General features: G+C 35.0%; 1 protein-coding gene across 3 annotated transcripts in view; it reads left to right on the top strand.

Moving 5' to 3' along the window:
* The window catches only part of DPYD (dihydropyrimidine dehydrogenase), a 701368-nt gene that overhangs the window by 428484 nt on the left and 246704 nt on the right, over positions 1-26180 (top strand). For all 3 annotated transcript variants that reach the window (XM_039869542.1, XM_039869543.1, XM_039869544.1), the window contains 2 exons: positions 12235-12303; positions 19048-19131. In XM_039869542.1, the coding sequence (XP_039725476.1) occupies positions 12235-12303; positions 19048-19131 (153 nt within the window). The remainder of the gene's footprint in view (positions 1-12234; positions 12304-19047; positions 19132-26180) is intronic.

Below are 26180 nucleotides of genomic sequence, written 5' to 3'. Positions count from 1 at the left end.
CACTTAAGAGTTATCTTTCTATGACGCCTTCTTCATGTAGGTATAATCATACTTTCTTTTTTGCTCTCACTATATCCTGGTTCCTACAGTATAATTATTTTGAATCAATTTGCATACATTTTCTTTATTATACCATATGCTCCTAGAGCACAGGGTTCATTCTTTATTCATTTAGATAAAAGGAATAAACATATGGTCAAGAGAATGCAGAATACGTGGTACATTCTGGAAGCGAAGTACTTCAATGTGGTTGGGGCAAATATTTCATCCCAGTCTTTTATCATATATTAAAGAGTTGGATTTTATCCTGAAGTCGAATTTGAAGCAGAAGTATAAGATGATCAGGTTTATCTCTTTAGAAGGGTCTGGCAGATAGCATAGGCTGAAATCAGAGATAGAGAGACCAATAAGGAATCTCCTTCTGTAATCCAGGGAAGCAATGGTGAGGATTTTAACTAAGAAAGTTATGGTGAAAAGTCAGGAGCACTGAGAAGAGATATTTGGGAAGTGAATTAGAGCGGTAATTCTCAAACTTTCCTACAATTAGAATTACCCAAATATCCTTGAAACACCCTGATGCCTGGGCCTAACTATAACAAGTTAACTCAGAATCCCTGGGGTTATTAATTTTTCATTCTCTACATGATTTCAAAGCTCAGCCAAGTTTGAGAACCAGTAGACTAGAGAGTACTTGGTGAATAATTGGTTGTAGGTTGGTGGTGAGAGAAACAGAGAAAGGAAATCTTGTAGTTTAACTTGAGACGAAAGGGCAGAGTAAAAGCATATTTAATGTGGAGAAATAAGCAATGGCAGAGTGGAGAAATTTAAGTTTGGTTTTGGGCAAATTGAATTTAGGTGTTAGAAGGTAGTTGGATATGCTGTTTTCCATTCAAGAGAAAGGTAAAGGTTAGAGACGTACGCTTTATGAATTTTCAGCATTTAGATATTAAGTGAAATCATTGTGATATCTAAAGCATATTTATGGTAGACCATGATCTCTAAAGCATATTTATGAAGAGACACTAAAAGAGGACCATGAGTAGACACTGAGGACATCAACATGTAAAAGGTGGCCAGAGATAGAACCTGAAAAGAACAATGACAATAGGAAAATTAAGGAAAAGAAGTATCTCCAAACTCATATGGAAGAGGGTTTCAGGAAGCTGGAGGTGCTTAACTGGCTAAGTGCTAAGAGTCTCAGTAAAAATTCAGGCTGAAAAGTTTCAAAATATATTTCCCAAGGTCACTGGTGGCCGCGGGGAGATCAGTTGCTAGACATAGTGGGGATAGAAACTAGATAAAAATATTAAGAAGTCATCAAAAAAGAGAGAGAAAAGCATCAGTTACTGTGGTTCCTGAGTAGTCTACCTTGTTTTGTTTTGTTTTTTCCTGATCTAGTGGAAAACATCTCTGATTTTCTATGGAAAGTATGTTCATATTGTTTAACTTTATTTTTTGTTGTTTTCTTTTTTGTTTTTCATTTAACTTTAAATATGACTTTTCTATCTTAGGAATAGTTGTATAAATAAGACATTTGTTGGTACCAAAAGAAGAAAAGAAAATGATGAATTTTAAAATAATACAAAGAGGCAAGTTTAAGAATATCATTCTCATTTGCTACCATATAATAAGCAATGACCATATAAAATTCAAAGAGCTTGCAAGTTTCACTTTTTAATGTCCTAGGCTCAATGTGTATCAATCTCACTTCCACTATATTTGTACTAAGGTATAAAGACCATTTAAAATTTGAATGTTGTACAGTTATTAATATTTAATAAACATATTAGTCTAAATGTCTTCGAGAATCACATGTCCCATGCTATTTCTTTTCACATCTCAACATAATCCCAGTAGTGTTAGGAATGATTTTGTTAAATTGTTTGACAAAATCTAACTCATCTACTTGTAATTTACAGTTGTTCACCTTTGTCACTTTGCAGTTTTTTTCTACTTAAAAATTTAGGTTGCCTTGAAGCTGAATTGTTGACAGAATTTTCAGTGTAGTTCACAGTATGATGACAGAATACCTAAACAGTGTTGGCAACGTGCTTTTAAGCATAGGCTTTAAGTAAATGGGAATTTGGTAAGATAGCCTGCTTGTAACCAATTGGAAGTCTTATGTTGTTCTTCACCTTAATTTCTGATTTGTAAGCTTTACTGTAATTCAATTTGTAAAAAAGACGAAATTATTTTATTTATTTCATAAGGAAATCCAATTATAAAAGAATAATTTGACCATGAATAATAATTCTTTGATTTAAAAGTTTGGAAGAATAACTCTCCAAACCTTCATCTGCTACCTCATTTCTTGTTTAGCTAGCCCACCAAAAACTTTAGAGAGATTTGTGGGTCACTCCTCTTGACTTCTCCATCTTCTATTCACTCAATCTATTCCAGTCTGACTTCTGTCTCCCCACTTAACTGAAACCCTTCTTGTAAAAGGGATTCTGTGTTGCCAGATCTGTGACACTTCGTTATCTTACACTAACTTTCAGAAGCATTCATCACAGCCGATTGTTCCTTACTTTTTGGAATACTTCCCTCTCTTGGCATTTGTGACGTCATAGGCTCTAGGTCATATGGCTCTAGGCCAGCCATGGGCCATTTCTCTTTCCCTATTTTATTCTCTTCCTTTGTGATGTCACTTACACAGGTGGCTTTAAATACCACTATATGTTGAAGTCTCTAAAATGTACATTTTCATCTCTAACCTCTTTAGTGAATTCTAGACTTGTGTATCTAGTGGTACAATTGATGTCTTCATGAATTGGATGCTTACTAGACATTTTGTATGTAATATATAAAAAATTGAACCTCTTACTATTCCCCCACTAGTTACTTCAGTAGGCTTTGTTTCATCTCAGTAAAGTATCTACATTCCACTCAGTACCTCAAGCCAATAATCTAGGGATCATCCTTCATTTTACCTTTTTCTCATCTTCTGAATCTAACCATTGACCTGTCTTGTTGGTTTTAGCTCAGAACTGTCCGCTTCTCTGCATCTCCATAGATATAATTTAAGCCAAATTATTAATTGGACTCTTTGCGTTCACCCTAAAAGCCCTTCATTTCATTCTCTATAAAGTAGTTAGAAGCATCTTTTGAAAATGTCAATCAGATAATTTTCTCACCCTCCTTTAAACCTTTTAGTGGACCCCCTATTACACCTACAATAAAACTCAAACTCCCACAGGGTTCGGCTCCCAGAGATATGGCTATTACCTGCTCCTCTCATTTTCTCTTATACTCTTCTTGCCCTATCATGAAACTTTGTCCACATAGGCCTTTTCTTTTTCTTAAATATACTGTGCTCATTTCCACCTCAGAGTCTGAGCACATGCAGTTTCCTCTACTTAGAATGCCAGTTTCCATCCAATTCTTCATTCCAATTCTCACCGTAAGGTGCCGTCTTATCGTTCAGTTCTCAACTCAGTGATCCCTTTACTGACCATCTCTGATATAGCTCTATGCACCCCAGTGACTTTCTATCATGCTTTCCTCTATTATTACCTTCATAACAGTAATCTTGACTTGAAAATGTAACTAATAACATATACTTACTTATTTTTTTGCTTGTTTTTTTTTGTTTGTTTGTTTGTTTTTTACTTGTTATGATCTTTCCCCTCTCTAACATGTAAGCTGCAGGAAGGCAGGGAATTTTTCTGTTTTTTGTTTTTTGTTTTTTGTTTTTTTAATCACTTCTGAGGTTGAAGAGTTACTGCCATATAGTAGATGCTCAAGAAATATTGGTGAAACGTTGGATGAAGAAAGACTATAAGTCAATGTCTTAAACTTTTTTGTATCTCATTCAATGCCTACTATATTTTGCTAAGTTTGCTTATTAATCGATTACTGATGATGTTTAATTCTTTCACCAGACTGTGTAGCATAAAATGTAGGATGTAGTTCAAACACGATGTAGCATTTGGCTCTTATGCATAAATTCATCCAATACAGTTTAAAAATATGAGCTATAAAAAAATGGAGCACTAGTGATGGCATGAATTAAGTGAAAAATAGGAGAAAGTTACTCTGCTTTTAAAATGATTCACTGTGTATTTATTTCTGGTAACATTGCATGATGTTTCACAATATAAAATATCTATCAATTCTGTTTTTTAATAGAGAAAGAAACCTATTCTCTCTGAGTTGAGTAAAAAACCTACACATAAAAACACTTAAGGACTTTCTACTCATGAAAGAAAGATTAAATTATGCCCCATGCCCTTTTAGTGTTAATATATTTTAACCTGACTCTCTGAAAAATCCTAATATCTTTAACAAAGAATAAAATAATTTGGGGAGTCATCTTTATTCCTCTGAAGTAGAATGTCACCATATGTTTTTATAAACTATCCCTTGGTTTTAGATAAAAATATTTAGACTGCTCAACTTAGCATTTTAAAAATAATGTATAAATTAATTTTCCCTTAAACTTACTAGACAGTTAAAACAATTGCTTAGAAAGTTATTACAAAAGTGACAAATTTAGTTCTGCATATAGCAGTTGTCAAGACTAAGTGATAGAAATCAGAATATAACTTGAATTTTCTTAAGCCAAAAGTGGTACTTATTAGTTCACATTTACAGGTACGTTAGTGGTATTCCTGGCTTAAAAGTGGTACAACGTAGGTCTTTCCCCATCTTGCATCATTACTTTCTTCTGTCTCTGTGTTATCTTTTTCTAGTGCAACTAGCTTTCAGTGGGCATGGGAGGCTTGATTACTGAGGAGTTAGTGGTCACATGCCTCTCTGAACACACTTCATTCTAGTTTAGGGACCAAAGGGGAAAAAAGCTTTTACTTCCGAGCTCCGGTGAAGGATTCTGATGGGAGCAGAAAGCCAATCACTATGATTAGTTCTGTTGGGGATACTTTCCCACCTTTTCATGCAAAAAGGGAGAGTCTGTTTTCAGAAAATGAAAAGCAAAGAACTTCCAGGTAAGATGGTGGAATAGGTAAACACTATGCTTGCCTCCTCTCTTGACCACATCAAAATTACAACTAAACTATAGAACAACCATCATTAGAAGTTGCCTGAAGGCTAAGGGAACAGATGTCCTACAACTAGGGAATACAGAATAGGCTACTTTGAGATTAGTAGAAGGGGTGGAGACATGGAATGGGCTGGATTACATGTATATCTGGTGGTTGAGAATTAGGAGAGATATCTTGGTGGCAGAAGTCCCCCTGGAGGAGTTAGGGGTCTGGCTTCACACCCAGCTTTCCAGCCCGGGTTCCAGTGCCAGGAGGAGAAGTCCCCACAACTTCTGGCTATGAAAACCAGCAGAGATTATAGCTGAGCAAGATGGAGGGCAGCTGGAATTGCAGACATTCTTCTTAAGGGGCCAATGCAAGGACTTACTCTCTGATGAACTCACTTGCTCTGAGTTTTGCTGCCAGAGCAGCAGCTCAAAAGGTGCTAGGAACACTGGTTATAAGAATGCTCAATGAACTTAGGAGAAGAGTAGGTGAACTCACTGAAAACTTCAACAAAGAGATAGGAAACAAACAAAAAAAAACCAACCAGTCAGAAATGAAAAATGCAACCTAAAAGAAGAATATATTAGAGGGAATCAACAGTAAATTAAATGAAGCAGAGGATCAAATCAGCAATTTAGAAGATAAGGTAGCAGAAAACACCCAATCAGAACAGCAACACGAAAAAAGACTCCAGAAAAATCAAGATAGTTTAAAGGGCCTCTGAGACAACATCAAGCACACCAACAGTCACATTATAGGGGTACCAGAAGGAGAAGAGAAAAAGCAAGGAATGAAAACCCATTCAAAGCAATAATGACAGAAAACTTTCTTAACCTGGTGAAGAAAATAGACACACAGCCTACAAAGCACAGAATCCCAAACAAGATGAACCCAAAGAGGCCCACACCAGGACACATCATCATTAAATTGCCAAGAGTTAAAGACAAAGAAAGAATCTTAAATACAGTAAGAGAAAAGCAGTCAGTCCCAATAGGACTGTCAGCTGATTTCTCAACAGAAACTCTGCAGGCCATAACGGTTGGCACAAAATATTCAAGTGATGAAAAGCAAGGATCTACAACCAAGATTACTCTAAACAGCAAACTATCATTTAGAATTGAAGGACAGATAAAGAGCCTTGCAGACAAGAAAAAGCTAAAGGAGTTCATCACCACCAGACCAGTATTACAGGAAATGTTAAAGTGACTTTTATAAGGAGAAAAAAAAGAAGGAAAAAAAAAGGTCAAAAATAAGAATAAAAAATGACAATAGCTGCGCATTTATCAACAATTACTCTAAATGTAAATGGATTAAATGCTCCAATTAAAAAACATCTGGTGGCTGAATGGATAAAAGACCCACTCAGATTGAAAGACACACACAGACTGAAAGAAAAGGGATAGAAAAAGATATTTCATGCAAATGGAAATGAAATATCCATTTCATTAAAGTCTACTCCAAAACCAGATAAAAACATTACAAAAAAAGAAAACTATAGGCTGATATCCCTGATGAACATTGATGCAAAAATCCTCAACAAAATATTAGCAAACTGAATTCAGAAATACATTAAAAATACCATACACCATGATCAAGTTAGATTTATTCCTGGGATGCAAGGTTGGTACGATATTTGCAAATCAATTAATGTGATATACCACTTTAACATATTGAAAGATAAAAATTGTGTGATCATATCAATAGGTGCAGAAAAAGTGTTCAACAGAATTCAGCATCCATTTATGATAAAAACTCTCAGCAAAGTGGAAATAGAGGGAACACACCTCAACACACAAAAAGACCACATATGACAAACCTACAGCTAACATCACACTCAATGAGGAAAGGCTAAAAGTGTTTTTCTTAAGATCAGGAACAAGACAAGGACGCTCATTTTCCCCACTCCTCTTCAACATTGTATTGGAAGTCTTAGCCACAGCAATAAGACAAGAAAGAGAAATAAAAAGTATCCAAATTGAAAAGGAAGAAGTAAAACTCTCATTATTTACAGATGACATGATATCATACATAGAGAATCCTAAAGATTCCACCAAAAACTGTTAGAACTGATCAATGAATTCAGTATAGTAGCAGGATACAAATTAATATTCAGAAGTCACTTGCATTTTTATATGCCAATGATGAACTTTCAGAAAGTGAAATTAATAAAACAATCCCATTTACAATTGCATCAAAAACAATAAAATACCCAGGAATCAAATTAACCAAGGAGGTAAGAGACCTGTTCTCAGAAAATTATAAGTCATTGAAAAAAGAAATTGAAGATACAAATAAATGGAAGCATATTCTGTGCTCATGGGTAGGAAGCATCAACATCATTAAAATGGCCATACTACCCAAAGCAATCTATCGATTCAGTGCAATCCCTATCAAAATACAGATGGCATTTTTCAGAGAGCTAGAACAAATAATCCCAAAATTTATATGGAACCATAAAAGATCCCGAGTAGCTATGACAATCTTGAGAAAGAAGAACAAAGTTGGAGGTATCACACTACCTGATATAAAACTGTACTACAAGACTACAGTAATTCAAATAGCATGGTACTGGCCTAAAAACAGATACACTGATTAATGGAACAGAATAAAGAGCCCAGAAATAAATCCACGTATATATGCTCATTCAATATATGACAAAAGCAAGAATATACAATGGAGTAAAGACCGTCTCTTCAATAAATGGTGTTGGTAAAATTGGACATATACGTGTAAAAAAATGAAACTGAACCACCTTCTTACACCATATACAAGAATAGACTCAAAATGAATTAAAGACTTGCATGTAAGACCCAAAACCATAAAACTTCTAGAAGAAATCTCTCTGATATTGCTACTAGTAATTTCTTTTTAGATATATCTCCTTGGGCAAGGGAAACAAAAGAAAAAATTACAAATGGGACTACATCAAACTGAAAAGTTTTTGCATAGCAAAGGAAACCATCAACAAAACGAAAAGACAACCTACTGAATGGTAGAAGATATTCACTTATGATACATCTGATAAGGGGTTAATATCTAAAATATATAAAGAACTCATACAACTCAACAACAAAAAGACAAACAATCCAATTTTAAAAATGGGCAGAAGACTTGAATAGATATTTATCCAAAGAGGAAATACAGATGGCCAATAGGCATATGAAAAAATTCTCAAGGTCAGTAACCATCAGAGAAATGCAAATTAAAACCACAATGAGATATCACCTCACACCTGTCAGAATGGGTATCATCAATAAAACAAAGAACAACAATTGTTGGCAAGGATGTGGAGAAAAGAGAACCCTCATACACTATTGGTGGGATTGCAAATTGGTAGAGCCACTGTGGAAAACAGTCTGGAGGTTCCTCAAAAAATTGAAAATAGATATACCTTTTGATCCAGCAATTGCACTTCTGGATATTTATCCAAAGAAAATCAAACCAATAATTCATAAAGATCTATGCATCCTTATGTTCTAGCAGCTCTATTCACAATAACCAAGCTATGGAAGCAACCTAAATGCCCATCAACAGATGATTGTATAAAAAAGTTATGGTTCATATATGCAATGGAACATTATTCAGCCATAAAAAAATGAAATCCTACTATTCACAATGACATGGATATCAAAGGTTATTAGGCTGAGCACATAAGTCAGACAAAGATAAATTCCGTATGATTTCACTTATATGAGAAATCTAAGGAACAAAAAGAACAAACTAATCAAGAATAGACTCACAAATATAGAGGACAATCTGGTGAAGGCCAGAGAGAAGGAGCGTGGGGGCCTGGGAGAAAGCAGTGAAGGGTTAAAGTACAAATTAGTAGCTGACAGATGGTAACAGGGATTGGGAGCACGGCATAGGGAATGCAGTCAGCAGTAATGTAATGGTTAGGTGGAGAGCCAGGGGGATCGTTTCATAAACTAAGTAAATATCTAACCAATGTACTGTATACTTGAAGCTAATAATAAAATAAAATAAAATGCTACAACATGTTATAGGGATGTAAAGAATATAGTCAATAATACTGTAATAACTACGAATGGTATCGGATGAGTACTAGCACTATCAGGGTGATTGCTTTATGTATTATATAAATGTCTAATCACCGTATTGTGTACTCAAAACTAATATTATATGTCAACTGTAATCGAATTGTAAAAAAATTATTTTAAAAAAAGAAAATGAAGAAAGAATGGTGTAGTGCTTGGCTGCTGAGAACATACACAAAAAACCCTACCTCGGCTTAATATAAATGTGTCTCTACACCTGTGGTCACTCCTCTCCAGTGACAGCTTCCCATAGTCATACCCAGTCAGTACATCCCAGACATTTCATGACGCCAACACTCGTGATGTTCAGATATTCTCTGATTGATATTTATTTCTCTCCATCAAGCCCAATTTAAGAGCTCTTCATGATCCTCTAGACCTAGAGGGCAAATGATGATTTCAACCAACCTTGGCACAATCAATATATATTTGAAGCAAAAAACAGCTTTATCAAAATTAAAATTGTCATCTAGAAAAGAGGAACCATGTTAGTCACTCGTTTAGAGCACATATCATCTCCTGTTGTCAGGGCTGGGCAGCCTGATCCCCCTGGCAGTGGACTCTCTGTTCAACCCATCTGTTGAGTGGCTACTAGCAGGACCTGCCTACTAGTAGCACCTTTCCTGTTATCCTCCGTGGTACCCTGAGAGTGACATTGGAGAGGAGATCACTGTGTTTATTCATTGGCCATTTAATTTTTGTATGCAAAGGTGAACTTGGAGATTACCTTGTCATAATTGGAGGCAAGTTTTGTTTTTGTTGTTTTTGTCTTGTCTTGATTTAAGTAATTAAACTTCCTAATGTCCATCACTTTCACCACAGAACTTGTCTCTAATGCCAAAATCTTTTTTTTTTCAGTCTGGATCTTTAGACCTAACCCTGCCCTTGAAGTTTTAGCAACAAACCTAGAGTTTCTGCTTATTCCTTACATCTTTAGATTAATCATTTTTTAAAATTTGTTTTTGTTTCTTTACTTGATCCTCGAGGCCACTAAGGACAATAAGAATCTGTCACCTGACCCCAGCCTTTGTCTCAGTCGATTTTCCTTTCAAATAAGATCTTTTTAAATTTTATTTTTTATGTAAAGCATACTCTCCAGGAGGTATGAGTGTAGTTCTAGGAGATCTGAGTCCCCCCTCCCCCCCGCTCCCCCCATGACCTGTTTTCTAACTGGGGCGTGGGGCAGAATATCCCTGAGGTCTTGAGCAAGGGGAAAGGGCAGAAAGACAGAGTCTCCTACCAAAGATACACAATTATGCTGGTGACCCCTTTTTGCTTGCAAATGGGCAAGCTTGGAATTTGATTTTTTTACTTTCTTTAGGCCCTAGAGACAATGGCCATGGATCATTCTTACCATTTCCTCCCAAATTCTTAAAAGCTGCATCCTCACTGCACACAAAGATTGAATACTGAACTCAACCAAAAATAATTAGGCATTTTAAATTTTCCTTCTCTAGTCATCGTGTTTTTGTTTTCTTCTCTTCGTTCCTCTCTGTAAAGAGGAATCTACCCGAATCTGCTGTTTCTCCTGGCTTCCTTGTTTCTCTCATCATTGTCCTACCTTTACCTGACTAATATTCTGAGATTTCCTCAGTCACTCAGATTCAGATCTCTTGATTCTTCTTTCTTAACTACTTCTTCTAGTTCACAAGTTCTTTGTATTTTAGCATTTGACACTTCTTTCCATCACCTGAATCAACACCAGCATCAGCCTTGTTCACTCTTTAGCTCGTATAATAATTCGCTAATGGTTTTACCAATTTTTTCCCCTTCTCTAACTTAGGATATTCGTTTCTGCTTAACTGTAAAGGGATACGCTGATAAAGCAACTCCAGGCTACTAAACCGTTGGTGACCTCATTCATTTATTCACTCGGCCTCACTAAGTGCCAAACACCGTGGCTGCTGTTACAGATAAAGCAATGAATGATGCAGAGCAGTCAGTCCCAGTTCCCCTGGAGATTCTAGTCCATCAGGAGAGAAAAATTAACGCAACATTAAGGGCAGGCTTGTCTCCCTGGTTTTAAAAACTCTCTCCAGTTTGGTCACTTGTTTTCTGTCTTTCCCTTAATGTTAAAAGCATTCATCAGACTTTTACAACATTTCTTTTTTTATTTTTTCTAGATATCCATTAAAAAGCTGCAAGTGGTGAGAGCACAGTGGCTTTTAGTGGACTCTTCCACGGGGACTGTGACTTTAGGCTTGGCACAAACTCTTTGTATTTCAATCTCATAATCTTGAAATGGTAATAATAAAAAAATAATTACTGACATGTTTTGAACACTTACTTTGGGCCAGAAAACCTGGAGGTTAACAGCGCAGACTGCCTGGGCCTGAGTCCTGGCTCTGCTCATTAGCAGTGTGACCTTTATATCTCAGTGCCTCAGCATCTCTATCTGTAACATGGGGGGATAGTGTTGAGAATAATTAAGTTAATAAAGTAAAAACCATTAATATAGTACCTAGCACATCATAAGAGATATATAAGTCTTAGCAATTTCTATTATTACTTTTCTAAGTAGGCAGCGCTATTATCTACATGTTACCAATGAGCAAATTACATGTCTTACCCAGGGCAATGCAGTAAGTGGTAGTCGGAGTTCTAATCTGGACATCTGGCCTCAGAGCAGGTACTTGAAACTACTACTCTGCAAAACCTTTTTTACAGGATTACTAGAAGACCAGAATTAAATAATCAACATTTAACAGAATTTAAAACTATAACGTACTATAAATATGTGAGGTATTATCCATATTCTAATATGATTGAAGAAGACACTAATTTATTTCTTTTATTTCTTTTAGCTACATCAGTAATTATATTAATAAACATTTCTATGTCATCGCACAATTTAAGCAACTCTTTCACATACACAAATTTACATAACTCCTCTGTTGCTTTCTGAGGTTGGCAAAGTCGATATTATTATCTTCATTTTTAAAAGATCAGCGAAGTTAAGTAACTTGCTCGACTATTCATTTACTAAGGGTAGTAAATGAGAGAGTCTCTAACATAATTCTGAAGCCCCAAATCTCATCTTTTGTTTTACTATAATACCCTGCTGTTTTTTAATTATTTGTCTTTTAACAGATTGAAAATTATTTTTATAATATAGTCTATCATTATAAACATATACATGTAAATATTAATATTCCCTTGTTTGAACTGATATTCTTTTTTTTTTCTTTTTAAAGATTGTGATTGCTAGCATCATGTGCAGTTACAATAGAAATGACTGGATGGAGCTCTCCCAAATGGCTGAGGTAATGATTTCTTTAGTATATATTTATTTTATTTCATCTCATCTATTTTTATTAGTTTTAAATAAAGAGCTGCCGTGAAAAATAACCCAGTAGAAATGAAATTGAATGGAAAATGGTAACTTAAAACATTTCTATTATAATTTGTTTACCCTGTGTTTTTGTTAAAATGATGGAAATGTAAATTTGAAAGAAATCTATTCTATAAAAGTGGTCCCTTAGATTTCACACACTACCTAAAAATTCTTTATTCTTTGAATCCATATACTCTTTATTTGCATATTAAGCAAACTGTAAATTATGATGGATGTCATGATAAAATTTAATTCTACCTTTGAGACTCTAACTTGATCTTACCTTGCCTTTAGGCAAACTAGTTTGACAGTGAGAGAAGAAATTTTGAATATAAAACTCTTGAATATTTAAAATATAAAAGGTTCATTTAATACTATTTGAGTTTGAATACAGATATGCATAAAATGGTAGGACAGAATGCTCTTGAATGAAACACTAGTCAGCAGCTTTTCTATAATATAAATGGAATCTTGCACAAATGCAAACAACTAACCATGTGCCTCAAATTTGTATTTCAAATAGAAAAATACATACTTAAAATGATACACTTATGTCCATCATTCTGTCATGAAAAATACTCTAGACAGATTTAGTTAGTTTCTTGAAAATCTCTTAGAAGTGTAGAAGACTAAAACTAACAATTCTTATGAAATAACAACTCTATAAAATATTATAAAGCTTACAATAGTGTTCGAAAATGTTGATTGTACATTTTATTTGGATGTCTTAAAACTATGAGGGGGAAAAATTACTTCTGGGACTAAGGGGGGTGAAATTAAGCATAATCAGTAATTGGCTTTGTGATCTTTGGTGCTGGGTCCATTTTATACGTGTATTTACCTAATTGACCATGAAATCTTCCACAGAAGATTGGCATGAGTTTTGCCAATTTTAAGCTGACTATGATGAATGACTTTATCATGCTGCTTTCTTCTCTGTCTCTCTGTAGAGTAAAATACTTAAAACATATATTTTCTTCAGTAAGGAGCATTAATTTCTAAATAAGCGAATTTTACTTTTGAAAAGTCAAAAACTTTTGTAGTAGTAATATACTAACCAACTTAAAGAGTTTTTCACATTACACATTTATTTTTTTAATTGCAGTTTAATTAAATATCATTTTCTAAGTACTAATAGCAACAAATGAAAGAGGAAGGAAGGAGGAGGGAGGGAGAGGGAGAGGAGGAGGAGGAAGGAAGGAAGGAAGGAAGGAAGGAAGGAAGGAAGGAAGGAAGGAAGGAAGAAGGAAGGAAGGAAGGAAGGAAGGAAGGAAGGAAGAAAAAATGAAGGAAGGAGGAAAAATTCTTTTATAACAAAAACGATATATCTTTTATTCAGTCAAAAGTCTGTAGAATCTCTCCAGAGGAAAGCAATATGCATATTGAGAAGGTCAATCTACAGATGGTGTCAGTTAAAAACAAATCCCTGTAACCTTAAAATATGGACCAGCGCAGGGCATATCACATGAAGAAATTGTCCCTAAGCTTTCACATCATCCTGGGGGCAGCAGCATCAGTCAGCATGATTCTATCCAGCTCATATGGTAGGCATGCAGTAAAGCTTTATAGAGTCAGTATTTGGTTTTCTTTTTAAGAACACATGCTTCACAGCAGAATAAAACAAATTTCTTACAATGGAAGAGTGCACATAAAAATAAACCAACAAAAACAAAAAGTATTCAAACCAAAGTTAATATACCACTTACAGTGTACATTTCTTTAGGGGTGGTGATAAAGAAATCTGAGCTATTACACCAGCTGTTCTAGCATGCCACTGGTTTTAAGTTCAGCAAATGACTTAATATGATGATGGATATACTTTAAATTTATGAAGTTCCTCTCCTTATAGAGGAATGCTTGAATTACACAATAGAGAATTAGAGAAATCTTCTATCAGCTCTTTACTATTATGTCAAAAAACAGAAGTGGCCCGTATAACAGCAGAACAGATCCAGTTGTACACAAACATGAAAAGACTGAGAATCTCTATGTCAGAATGAAAATTTGTAGAAGGAGAGATTATTATCATTTGTTTGTTTTACCAGAGGTTACCATTTTATTTTACTTTTTCGAATAAAGATTTAAGAGCAGGTGGGTGGTTAAAAAAATTGAACCTAGGTACATTCTTAAAATACGGTAAATTCAACTAAATGCTGTTTTTAAAAGTTAATGTAGATCTGTATATCTAGCATATTCTTCTTTATCATACACATATTCTTGAGAAAGTTTTGTTTTCTCCTAGAAATAGAATCATGCTGAACAAAACTTCCTTTTACTCTAACTCTAGGATGCATATCATTAAAGGTTTTCTTTCATGTATTTCTCAACCTAGTTTAACTCTGTCATGATTGTTGAGCACCACAAAAAAGAAGCAGCCCCTGGAAAAGTTTTCACAGCTTGGTGTCAAATCAGTAGCATCTGGTCGAGACTAGACAGTGTTGCTACATAGAAAGTCAACAGTAGACTTCGTGTATTCTTTTAATGGAAGAGAGAATCCAAGAAGTGTACCTTTCATGCCCCACTGACGGAACACATTCCTCACCCTACTTGGGCTCTGATGCCCTTTGCCAGCCCCCACCACCAGTGGAATTTTCTCACTTGGGCTCTGATATACTATACCAAGCCACCCTCCACATGGACATCCTTCTCACTGTGCTCGGGCTCTGATATCTCACACTGGGCCCCCATGGCTCCTCCTCAGATCCTTCTGGTCACCTGTCTTGCTCTGCCTGACTCAAAGACCTTAGAGCCACAGTGATCAGGAAGGAAGGGAGAGGTAAGAGAAGGAGACGGGGAAAAGCTTTGTACCCGATTTTGTTGTATATATTGTCCGAGGTCTGTGGTTTTGCTACCCTAATTTCTTGGAAAGTTTTTATAAAGCAATTCAAAGAATTTAGAAACTACATCAATTTTTTTCCCTCCTCTGAAGTATAGTTATTTTAAATTCTTTCTCTGATCGAAGCTGGGGAATGGCAAATTAGACATTCTAATTGAATGAGTGGGTTGGTTGGATGGATGGATGGATGGATGGACATGTAGAATAATAGGTGATAGATGATAGATAGATGATAGAAGATAGATAGATATAAATTGCTTATACTGTATTTATACAGTATTTACATAGTATTTATTACAGTCCAGGCACTGTTGTAAGTCATTCATTTTTATTAAATTTATTTATACATTATAAAAGTTACCCTAAGAGTTACTTCCATTATTTTCCACTTTTTAGAGATGAAGAAACTGAGGCAAAAAGTTGTTAAATAGTGTGCCCAAGTTCACACAGCTAGTATGTGTTCAAACTAATGAAATCTGGCTTGAGTCCACATATTAGCATATACATTCTACTGCATATAGGTAATGGATGACAAATAGGTAATGTATGAAATAAGGAAAAGCAAATTTTCTGTCAGTGTCTTCACTAGATTATTTTATTGTATAAACATTTAGGTGAGGTGGAATTAACTCTACTAAGTGAATAAACCAAAAAGCTTGTGACTAAACAGGAATCAGAATGCATGCCCAGTTTCAGTTAATTTAATTCATGCTAATTCAGCAATTAAAACATTTTTGAATGCATATAGTTGCTTGGAAATGGAATTAACTGCCTTTTAAGGTAGTATACATCCTGTGGCAGCAATATTTGAGCAGAGGCCAAATGAATGTTTCAATCTTTCTGTATCACCTTGAGCAGGATTATCTCAGTTTTTGAAACGTAGATGTTCATTTCAAAGGCCTTCCAGGTATATTTGGTGGGTCAATGGTTGTATACGTGTATAATACTGAAGAAATGTTTAATAGTTAGTCACTGAAAAGGCTTTTAATTGATAGGTGGTTTTATAAGATTTTAATTTTTACTTCAAGTTTAGAAGCTTTCAGGATGGCAAGTTGTTATATTTTCTTAACACAGTGTCACACCAGCCACAAAATAAGTGATTTTTAATAAATTATGATAATGAATAAGAATGTAGGCTCTGGACTCAAAAATGCTCTCAAAATGCTTGGGTTCCAGTCCCTACTCTCATTTACAAGCTGTGAGAAAGTCACTGGAACTCTTTGTACCTCGTTTTTCTCATTTGTAAAATGGAATAATGTTATATCCTAATACAAAGAGCCTAGCAAACTGTCTTTCATATTGTAAGTGCTCAATAAATGTTAGTTACTATTATCTACTTTGATAGCTATTGTCAGCTAGCACTTATATTGAGGACAGGGGTCCCCTAACTCCCAGACACAGCAGGAAAATGAGCAGCAGGCCAGAAAGTGAAGCTTCATCTGTATCTGTAGCCACTCCTCAGCGGTAGCATCACCGCCTCAGCTTCACCTCAGATCATCAGGCATTAGATTCTCATAAGAGCACCAGTCTCTGGTGCCAAAAAGGTTGGGGACCGCTGTTTTAGGAAATATGTATAATGTAAATATGTATACAAATGCCATCTAGAGTTTATCTATTCCAAAATGTTGTTGAATTGATTTGCTGTTGATTGCTGGATTTAGCTAAATAAAGAAGTCTAAAGGAAATATTTGAAATAACTAAGAAATAATAAGAAAAGCACACTATTGTATGTCATTGGAATGTGCAGTTCTTTAATTAAGCTGGTAATTCCCACAGGACATGGTTTTGAGGTAGGTCATATTAAATTGGCTTACACTTGAGTAGATAGGAACAAAGGTTAACAGACTTTCCCAAAGCATTCCCAATTCCTTAGCTAACCTAGGATTGGAACTCAGAGTTTAGCCAGTTGTGCTTTGTCTGTGCTCACTACCAAATCAGCAGGAGAAAAACAGCATGTTTTAAGGTAATTTTTAAAAAACATGAAGCATTTTAAAACTAAATTAGGGAAGCAAAAACCATAACGAAACCCTATTAGAAAATAGGCTGGATAATCAAATGAACTTCTACAAATGTGCAGAAGAAAAAGCAGACTCACTGATAAATAAAGATAGGTAAGAAAGTCAACTGAGAAATAGCTAACTAGAATTCTTAAGTTTGTTGAGGTCCCACTTAAAATTCATACAGGAGGAAAAAATAGGCTAAAATCTTGAACAATTAGGAAGAAAAGAGAGACCTTGAAGAAATAGTTGTTAGCCTAGAAAAGGTCTGATACACTTAGAAAATAGTGATTTTTTTTAATCCTTTGCATGATTTGATAGACATATTATAATATTATGTGAACTGATTCAAGCTTCTACTTAAAAAGAAGTTGTGTCTGACTTATTTCATTGAGCATGGTATTCTCGAGATCCACCCCTGTTGTCGCAACGGCAGTATTTCATCTTTTCTTATGGCTGAGTAGTTTCCATTGTATATATGTAGCACATATTTTTCTAATCATCTATCGAAGGACACCAGTTTTTTCCATGTCGTGGCCACAGTAAATAGTGCTGCAAGGAGTATAGGGGTACATATATCTTTATGAATAAATGTTTTCAAATTTTTCAGGTAAATACCCAGAAGAGGAATTGCTGGGTCAGATGGTAATTCTATTCTTAAATTTTAGAGACACCTCCATACTGTTTTCCATAGAGGTTATACCAATGTACATTCCCACTGGCAGCGTGTGAGGGTTCCTTTTTCTCTGCATCCTCTCCAACACTTTTTATTACTTGTCCTGTTGATAAGAGTTATTCTAACAAGTGTGAGGTGATACCTCATTGTGGTTTTGATTTACATTTCTTAACAGAAGGAGATTTGAGTTTGGGTGGTAAACACAATGTGATATACAGATGATGTATTATAGAATTGTACACTTAAAACCTACATAATTTATTAACCATGTCACTCAATAAATTTAATTTTTTTAAAAAAGTGTGGCATTGGAGAAATTTTAGAGGTTAGGCGAAAGATAAAACTTGAATCATTTAGTTTATCCCCATCCCTCAAATTACTGGATTAAACTATAAAAAAGTGTTTTGTTTATTCTTAGAGTTTTTCACAGAAGATGTCTCAAAAATTCCATGATTCTCTAAGTATTCTTAGAATACTTAGGACTATTTTGTTCATTTTGCAGGACCCATTTGTATACTAATGAATTAATGTGTTAAATAAGGATTTCTATTTAATTATTAAAGTAAGACAAATTTATCTATACTTCATATTTCTGAGCATAGACTTTTTAAAATACAATAAAATTGATTTTCAATTAGTATTTTGAATTTTACTTGTATTCATTCCCACTACAATTTTTTTTTTTTTTTGTACCACTACTTCCAGTGCCAATAATCCAGAATTAGTAAGATTTGTTTCTATGAAAACAAAAGCTGTTTAGGGCAGAATAAATGTGATGTCAAAGAGACCTGATGTTAAAATCTCTGCTGTGTCATTCAACAACTAGGCTTGTCATTTAATCCCCTGTGCTTCTGTTTTCTTGTGTGTAATATTGGTACCCTAATAATCCAAGGATTATGAGAATTTGAAATAACAAATATAAAGCACATAAAGCAGTGAATGCCCTCTTATAAGCACTCCATAAATATTTGCTGTTGTTGTTATTATTTTTGTTATACATACTCTAATTTTGAAGAGTCAGAATATACCTCACAAGATAGCTGTGATGCAGAAAACAGAACAGTTAAGATTCGACAAATGTGACCTATGATAGCAAAGGTGAAAGCATATTAGTTCACAAATAAAGCTTTGCCTTTTCCTTCATTTTCTTTTCATGTCTTAAAGACTTCTGGAGCAGATGCCCTGGAGTTAAATTTATCGTGTCCACATGGCATGGGAGAAAGAGGAATGGGCTTGGCCTGCGGGCAGGTAAGGACCTCAACAGCTGTCATTATGTATGTCTGTGTGACAGAAAAGGCCCCTGTACGAGTAGTTACTGTACCTCAGGCAAGGAGATGCTCAAAGCACATGACTGGCTTGAGACTTCCAGGTCTGCATGGTTTAAATATTTAGTGCTTAAAAAGTGGAAAATGAAGGAAGCTGAAATTATAGCAACTGTTTAGTTTTATTAAGGAAGATATCACATTATGTACTTGACAGGAAGTAATATCATAACAAATAGTTTTTAAAAGTGCTGAAGCAGAATTAGCTGATTTTAAATGCAATGTTCTTTATTCATTCTGGGTGCTGATCCAGTTTCCCTGGAGCAATATACTGTACAAAATGCATTGTTCGTAGTGATTTTCTAGTAAATGGGGCACAGCAGAAATTGCATTTTACATTTTTTAGCATATGATCATTATTCCCTAACTGTGTTTTGGGAGTTTCAAAAAGACTTTGATGCTATTTTTATTTTTGGATACAATAAATGGAAATTTCATGCTAAAATACTTTCAAAAACCTAATGAATAAAATGTGGAAATATATGTTAATATGTAGAAAATACTGCATCTTTATGTAACGAGATACAGTGTCGTATGTTAAGGAGCGATGTAAAAGTTTAATGCTAAAAAGGTAAGTGTTTTGCATCTAATTTAGCTTTTAAGCCCAGAGAGAGTTGGTGTGAATTAAATAATATGAAATGTTGTTTGTAATTTATGACAAATTTCTTAGTCCTGGAAAGTTTACTTTTATCTCCACATCTGGCACAAGGCCTTATACATAGTAGATACTCAATTCTTTTTTCTTAAGTTATTATATTTTTTTAAATTAAACTCAGAGGCCAGAGGCTTTTAATTTGGAAGGGCAAAAATTTCTTCTTATTCAAATGAACACAGTTTACCATTTTCATATTAGCATTTGAGGATTTGAAAGTACCTTGTAAATATTTAATTAACATTCCAAGTAGATTTGTGGCTTAGGAAGAAACCATTTTTGGTAGCAGCAGGGGAGGAGGGGCTAGTCAAATGATTTTCAAGTGTACCCTCTGTTCCACACACAACAGGTTACCCGGAAGATCAGTAAACGTGGTAACAGAACCAAACTTCAGAGTTACTCAGTATAGGGAAAATATCATTCTATTGAATCATGACTTTTATGAGTCACATGATTAGGTAACAGTCAGCGTGTCAAGATATGTAACTTGATTAAAATGAGGAAGGCTTCTAAAAGAACACCTGGAATGAGGCCTGAGGTAGTCAAAGTTCTCACCTTAAAACTTTCACAGTCTGAAATTTAGAACCAATTTCTTTTTCTTTTTCTTTTTTTTCTTTTTAGCTGAAGGGATGAAAACAGCTATAGAAAATATAAACCTATTGACTAATTTTTTAAAGAAGGATACGTTTTAACATATATTCCTTGTCACAAAATGACGATTATTTTGAAAATGACACCCAACCCTGAGTTTATTTTTAGGGTGAGTGTTTACTCTGTGGACACATCTAAATTTACTCAGCTGTTACGTGTCTTATCAGCAGTCCCTAACCTTTTTGGCACCAGGGACCAGCACTCCTATGAGAATCTAATGCCTGATGATCTGAGGTGAAGCGGAGGCAGTGATGCTGGCGCTGCAAATACAGATGAAACTTTGCTCGCTTGCCCACCACTTACCTCCTGCTGTACATCTTGGTTCCTACCAGGCCATGGACTGGTACTGGTTGGTGGCCCAGAGGTTGGGGACCCCTGTTTGGGTGTATCTTCTCCAGAGAATTATATAGCCACATAAGTTTTGTACAGCCTGTGGCAGAATGAGGATCCCAAGTGCTGAAATTTCATAGTCAAAATTATCATTAAGAAAAGCATGTGTTCCCAAAACCATATCTTAGGCTGAAGGAAACAGAACGTTTCCATTTTATTTGTTAGTTATCAACTTTAAAACTAAAACCAATTCTTCTTATTAGCCAAGGTTAGAAATTTTCTTTTTAATTATATTCTCTTGTAAATTATATAATTGAAAAATAAAGCTAATTGAATCATGTCTTGTTCCAACGTATTTTAAATGATTACTCTGCCTCAGAGTCCATGAATGTTCAATATTTTAAATGGAGCGAATGAAGAATATTAGTGCATTAAAAAATAAAAACTTTACTATAATTGCAACTCTTTAGAGTGGGCATAAACACATCTGGGGCTTATTTATCTTTTTCTTTACTTCCTTTTTCCCTTTCTCTACCTCTTTTTCCGTTGCCTTTTCCTCCCTCCCTGAGGTTCATAGTCTCGAGCCCTTGCAAGTTGGTGGGATGGGAAATTTGTGCTCAGCTTTGGGAAACTGAGGGGCCATTCCAATCCCTCTTCCCATCCAGTGTGGTCCTGAGTTCTTTCTGTTGAAATCTCCCTGTGTGCAAAGAAAGCACAGAGCTTGTGCATCGCCAGAGCCTGATAAATATTTGCTTCATGAATGAAACAAACTGACATTAGTTCCATGGCTAAAATATTTATCTACTAGAAATATTCTCTTGTAGTTTCTACATTTCCGATGTTTCTAGAAGTCATAATAATTTTAGTGCCTCAAGAAGAGGCAGAGTATCATAGTACAGTACATTTTCTTCTCTAAACATTTGTTTTTTTCCTCTTTTATCTCAAATATTTTCTTGCAAGTATTTAGTAAGTGAAAAATGCTTTGTACCTGTACTTTTAAATTAACTGTATGTGTATATTTTGTATATTTTTAAACTTTTACATAAATATTTAAACTCTTTATAAATGTTTCTATAAATGACTAAAAATTGTGAAATTTATGACATAGAAATCTGTAACCTCTACCATACAACATATAGATATCATATTTATTTATAAAATTTGTAGAATTAAAAAAAAACTCAAGCTGACCTCGAGAATTTGATTTGTGTATTTCCTGCAAAGTGAAACTTCATGTGAAATCTTAAACAGCATAGCACTTGCTAGGTTTTTAAAGGCCATCTCATTCTTTATTTTTTCCGTCAACCATCTATGTCACCTTGATCAAGCCACTTATTTTCCTAAAGCATCAGTTTCCATCTCTAAAATATGGGATTTGAACTAGATGACCTCTAAATCCTCTTCCAGCTTTAATATTCTGTGAATGATAAATTATAGGTAGCAGTCTAAAATGTTATTTTTAAACTACCCATAAAGAGCATGGATAAAACAAAAACAAGTGAAGAAATAAACAGATGAATATCATGCTACTCTTCTTAAAAAACACTTTAACATTTTCTCTAGCCTGCATAAAAGTCAATGTTTTACTTATATGTCTCCTAATTATTTTTACATCAACCAATGCTGCTCATTTTTTTTTTTTTGGTATATTTTACTTTATTTGATAAATGAGTATCTAAGTGATGGTTTTAAGAAAGCTTTAGTTTAATCTTGTACCTACCGCGGCTAACATAGAACCCTTGGTCTTCTGTATGTCAGCCTGCTCTTCTGTCAGATTTTGCCATTTTAGGTAATGATACTTCCATCACTTTGATGCTTAAGCAAAGGTGAAATATGTTCTACTTTTAGTTGTATATATGCCAGAGTCAGTTATATTACAACAAGAAAATAAAATATTTTTTTCTTCCTTCTTCTCACAACAACCCTTTGAAATAGGTTGAGTTTTTATTTCATTTAACAAATTGCAAACAGAGTCTTCCCTGTTTTCCTGCTGATAATTCTGATCAGCAGCAGCAGCAAGAATCTGAGCTTTAATTGGCATGCTATCCTGAATATAGGGTAGCAACAAGAACAGTTCCTAATAAATTGGTATCCCATTATTAGTGTTAAATATTATTACTATTCATTGAAAATTAGCTGTGGGATTAAGTCAGCTCTAAAGTGTTTTCTAGTTCTAAATTCCCATTTCTCTAAATATATAAAAACACAAAGAGAACTGAACCTGCTCTTTTAGTGTTCCGTCTTCCTGGAGCAAGGAAGTTTCTCTGATATATTTATTTATTTGTTTGTTTGTTTGTTTGTTTGTTTATTCATTCATTCATTTTCTGATATCTTAACGTTCCGATTTAAATTAGTCTGCACGCAATCTGTGTAAACCAGATTCCTATGACAGCACGTAGCTTTATAAATGTAATTGAACTATATAATAAATTCTATAAAACCCAAATAAAATGTCACCTCTTTTGAGGTCTTTTCCTTTTCCTAAATGCTACGCGTGAACAACCCTCTATCGTCCTGTTATAATTACACTAAATACTTTTGCTTCCACCCTGCAGAACCTCCTCACCCAGATTCAGGTGAGAACTGAATGGGCCTTGAATAGCTTTCCGTTGTGGTGGTAATTGTGTTTTTGAAATTATTACCAACATTTTAAAAATAGGTGGATTTTACAGAATATTCCTTTTTATTTTCTTTTTTTTTTTAATTTGAATGATTTATTTTTTACTCTACCTAAAATGTTAGAATAAAAATCTAGCTCTAGGAGACACTCATCTCTCATACACTTGAAGTTTCCTTCAGTTAATGAAAAATCCTATCTCTTGAAAAAATGGGACGATACGGCCACACTTGGCCTGCAATGCTATGCAGTGAGGAGGAACTCGAGCTTAATTAGGGTCCTTAAACACTGTGTGTGGTCCATGTAAATAGCAGCAAACATTGGACCAAGGGTAAGTGCCAGTTCTCAAACATGGTTTTAATCAGTATGTGCCTATCTGATTCAACCTTTAAATATCAAAACCAATCCTTCCCAGGAGTTTTGCTGATTCTCTGCGTTCCTGACATTAAAGAGTCTCTAGGCTGCTGTCTTCAGCCAGAATTACCTTTAATTCTTAGACCCCTCCATCAGCTACTAAAAGAATAGTTGGGAGTGGTGGTGGAAAGGATGGGATAAGACACCTTCCTACCGCCTATTTTATCTTCCACATGGCAAAAAAGAAGAGTGAGAGGCAGCGTGCTCCACAGGACTTCCAGGTACTAGTTATATAGTAATCTTCTTAAAATGATTTTTTTTTTCCTGCTATCAGAACACATAAATTTTTACAGCTTTTTCTTAAGTTATTTTTCACACAGGCTGTTTACTTCTTTGCCTTGAGTCAACGATGTGGCATATTGAAGCACAGAGTTTTAGAACTGAGAAGAATCTAAAGAATTTTCAGTTCAACCCCCTTATTTTCAGGAAGAACTGAGTGCTGGGAAGAAACTTAATTTGCCCTTTCCTGTGATAACCGACTAGCAAGGCTCATAGCCTTTGGTGCTCTTGTCACTGATCCATATCTGATATTCTCTCCAGTATTTCCTGTGTGTCACTTGGGTGTATCCAAAATGTCTAATCCAACTGAATAAGTCAGTACGATGCCCTTGGAACTCCTGACTCTGTACCTTTTTACATACTATTATTTCCTCTGCCTGGAATTCATATCTTTTCAATTGAAATGATCCAAATAGAAATCACCTGTCTACTTTTATTTCAAATGACATCTAATTCATTAACTGGGTGTGTCGTGTCAATCAACCAAACTTTCCATGAGAAAAGGAAAAGAATTTATTGTATGTGAACAGGTTTGAAGGTGGAAACTAGATGCACACTCTCATTTGAATCCATGGTGATTTAGAGATTGAATCACTGTCAATGAATTTGGATGTCTTTGCCTGACAGGTCTAAGAGGCTACAAAGATGTTATTTTCCTGGCCCTTTTAGTAGTCTCGCTATCCAGTATTTTTGATGACTTATTTCTAGGTGTATTTGCTAAATAGTGTACAACTATTTCAGTAATGATATTATTGCATGGATAATTCCAAAATGATAGTATAATTGGAGGGAAGACTGCTCTAGCTTCACAGTCAAAGCAATGTCATGAATAAAGATGGCGGTGCCACTGTTATCACCTGCTATGTCTTGCTGTATCACAGGACCCTTCATTTACTTACACATATCCTCTGCATAGAATTTATAAACACCACCATGATTAACTCAAACAGTCTTAACATTAATTTTCATCAGGAAATACATATACAGTCCTGCTTTCATGATGATTTAGCTAAGCAAGAACAAATAGGTTTAAAAGTGGTAAATCTTAAAAATGTGTAGTGATCTTAAATAATTATTGACTTAAATTAAGATCACCCAAAGCAATACTTTGATATTTCCCTCATGATCTGTTCTATGTCCAAATTCAATTTACACAAACTCACTATGCTTATTAAAAAAAGAGAGAAAGGCTTTGTTTCTGTTACAACATGCCAACATTTTTCATAAAACATTAACCACAGATTATTACTCTTACCCTTGCCAGAGAGTAGACGTCTGCCACAAGCAAGAGAATCCAAAACTAAGTCTGAGAACCACATTGCCCCAGATGTGCTTGCATTTCCCTTGGGAAATAAGCCTTCCTCTAGCAGCTGGGTTAACAGACCCTCTAGCTTGAATGCAATGACCACAACCCTGCCTGGATCAGGTCCCTGTTAGATGTCTGTGCAGGAGACAATATAAAGATACTATTTTTAAAGCCAGCACAACTGATAAGTCATAGTACTTACTGTGTTTACAGAGGAGTGAAATTCAGAAACTCAGTACGAGAAATCCCAAAGAAATATGGGAGTCTCGCCAGGGGTAAATACAGCAACCTGAAGTCACAGAGATCTCTCTGGCCCCTCTTGGGGAACCTATGGTGAGGTCCACTGTTGAGTTAGATGTGCTTTTTGATATTGGTCAGGTGTGTGTACCCACATGCACTCCTCTGCTTCAGGTACTTGATTCATCTCATTCCTTCTGTCTCCAGCCCCTATAAGATACACATTAGGCAAAGTGCCACATTATCCTGAATGTGATGTTTACTCTTGCTTTCATTAGCATGGACAAACATAACTCCAGGCTAGAGAGTTGGAATTTGAAGTCTATGAGTTGATTGGAAAACTGTGGAATAGGCTAGATCGGTTTCAGTGAGTTGAGCTCCTGAGACATCACATTTGCAGGTTTGGAAATGATTGCATTAAGAGCTATGAGAAATGGCTGCATGGTATCAGCTTCTGCCAAAGTGACCGAAATCTGATATTACTTATAT

The sequence above is a fragment of the Pteropus medius genome, unplaced genomic scaffold (genome assembly GCF_902729225.1).
Source record: "Pteropus medius unplaced genomic scaffold, Ma_sr-lr_union100, whole genome shotgun sequence".
Taxonomy (NCBI): Eukaryota; Metazoa; Chordata; class Mammalia; order Chiroptera; family Pteropodidae; genus Pteropus; species Pteropus medius.
This window is presented reverse-complemented; position numbering and strand designations above follow the sequence as displayed.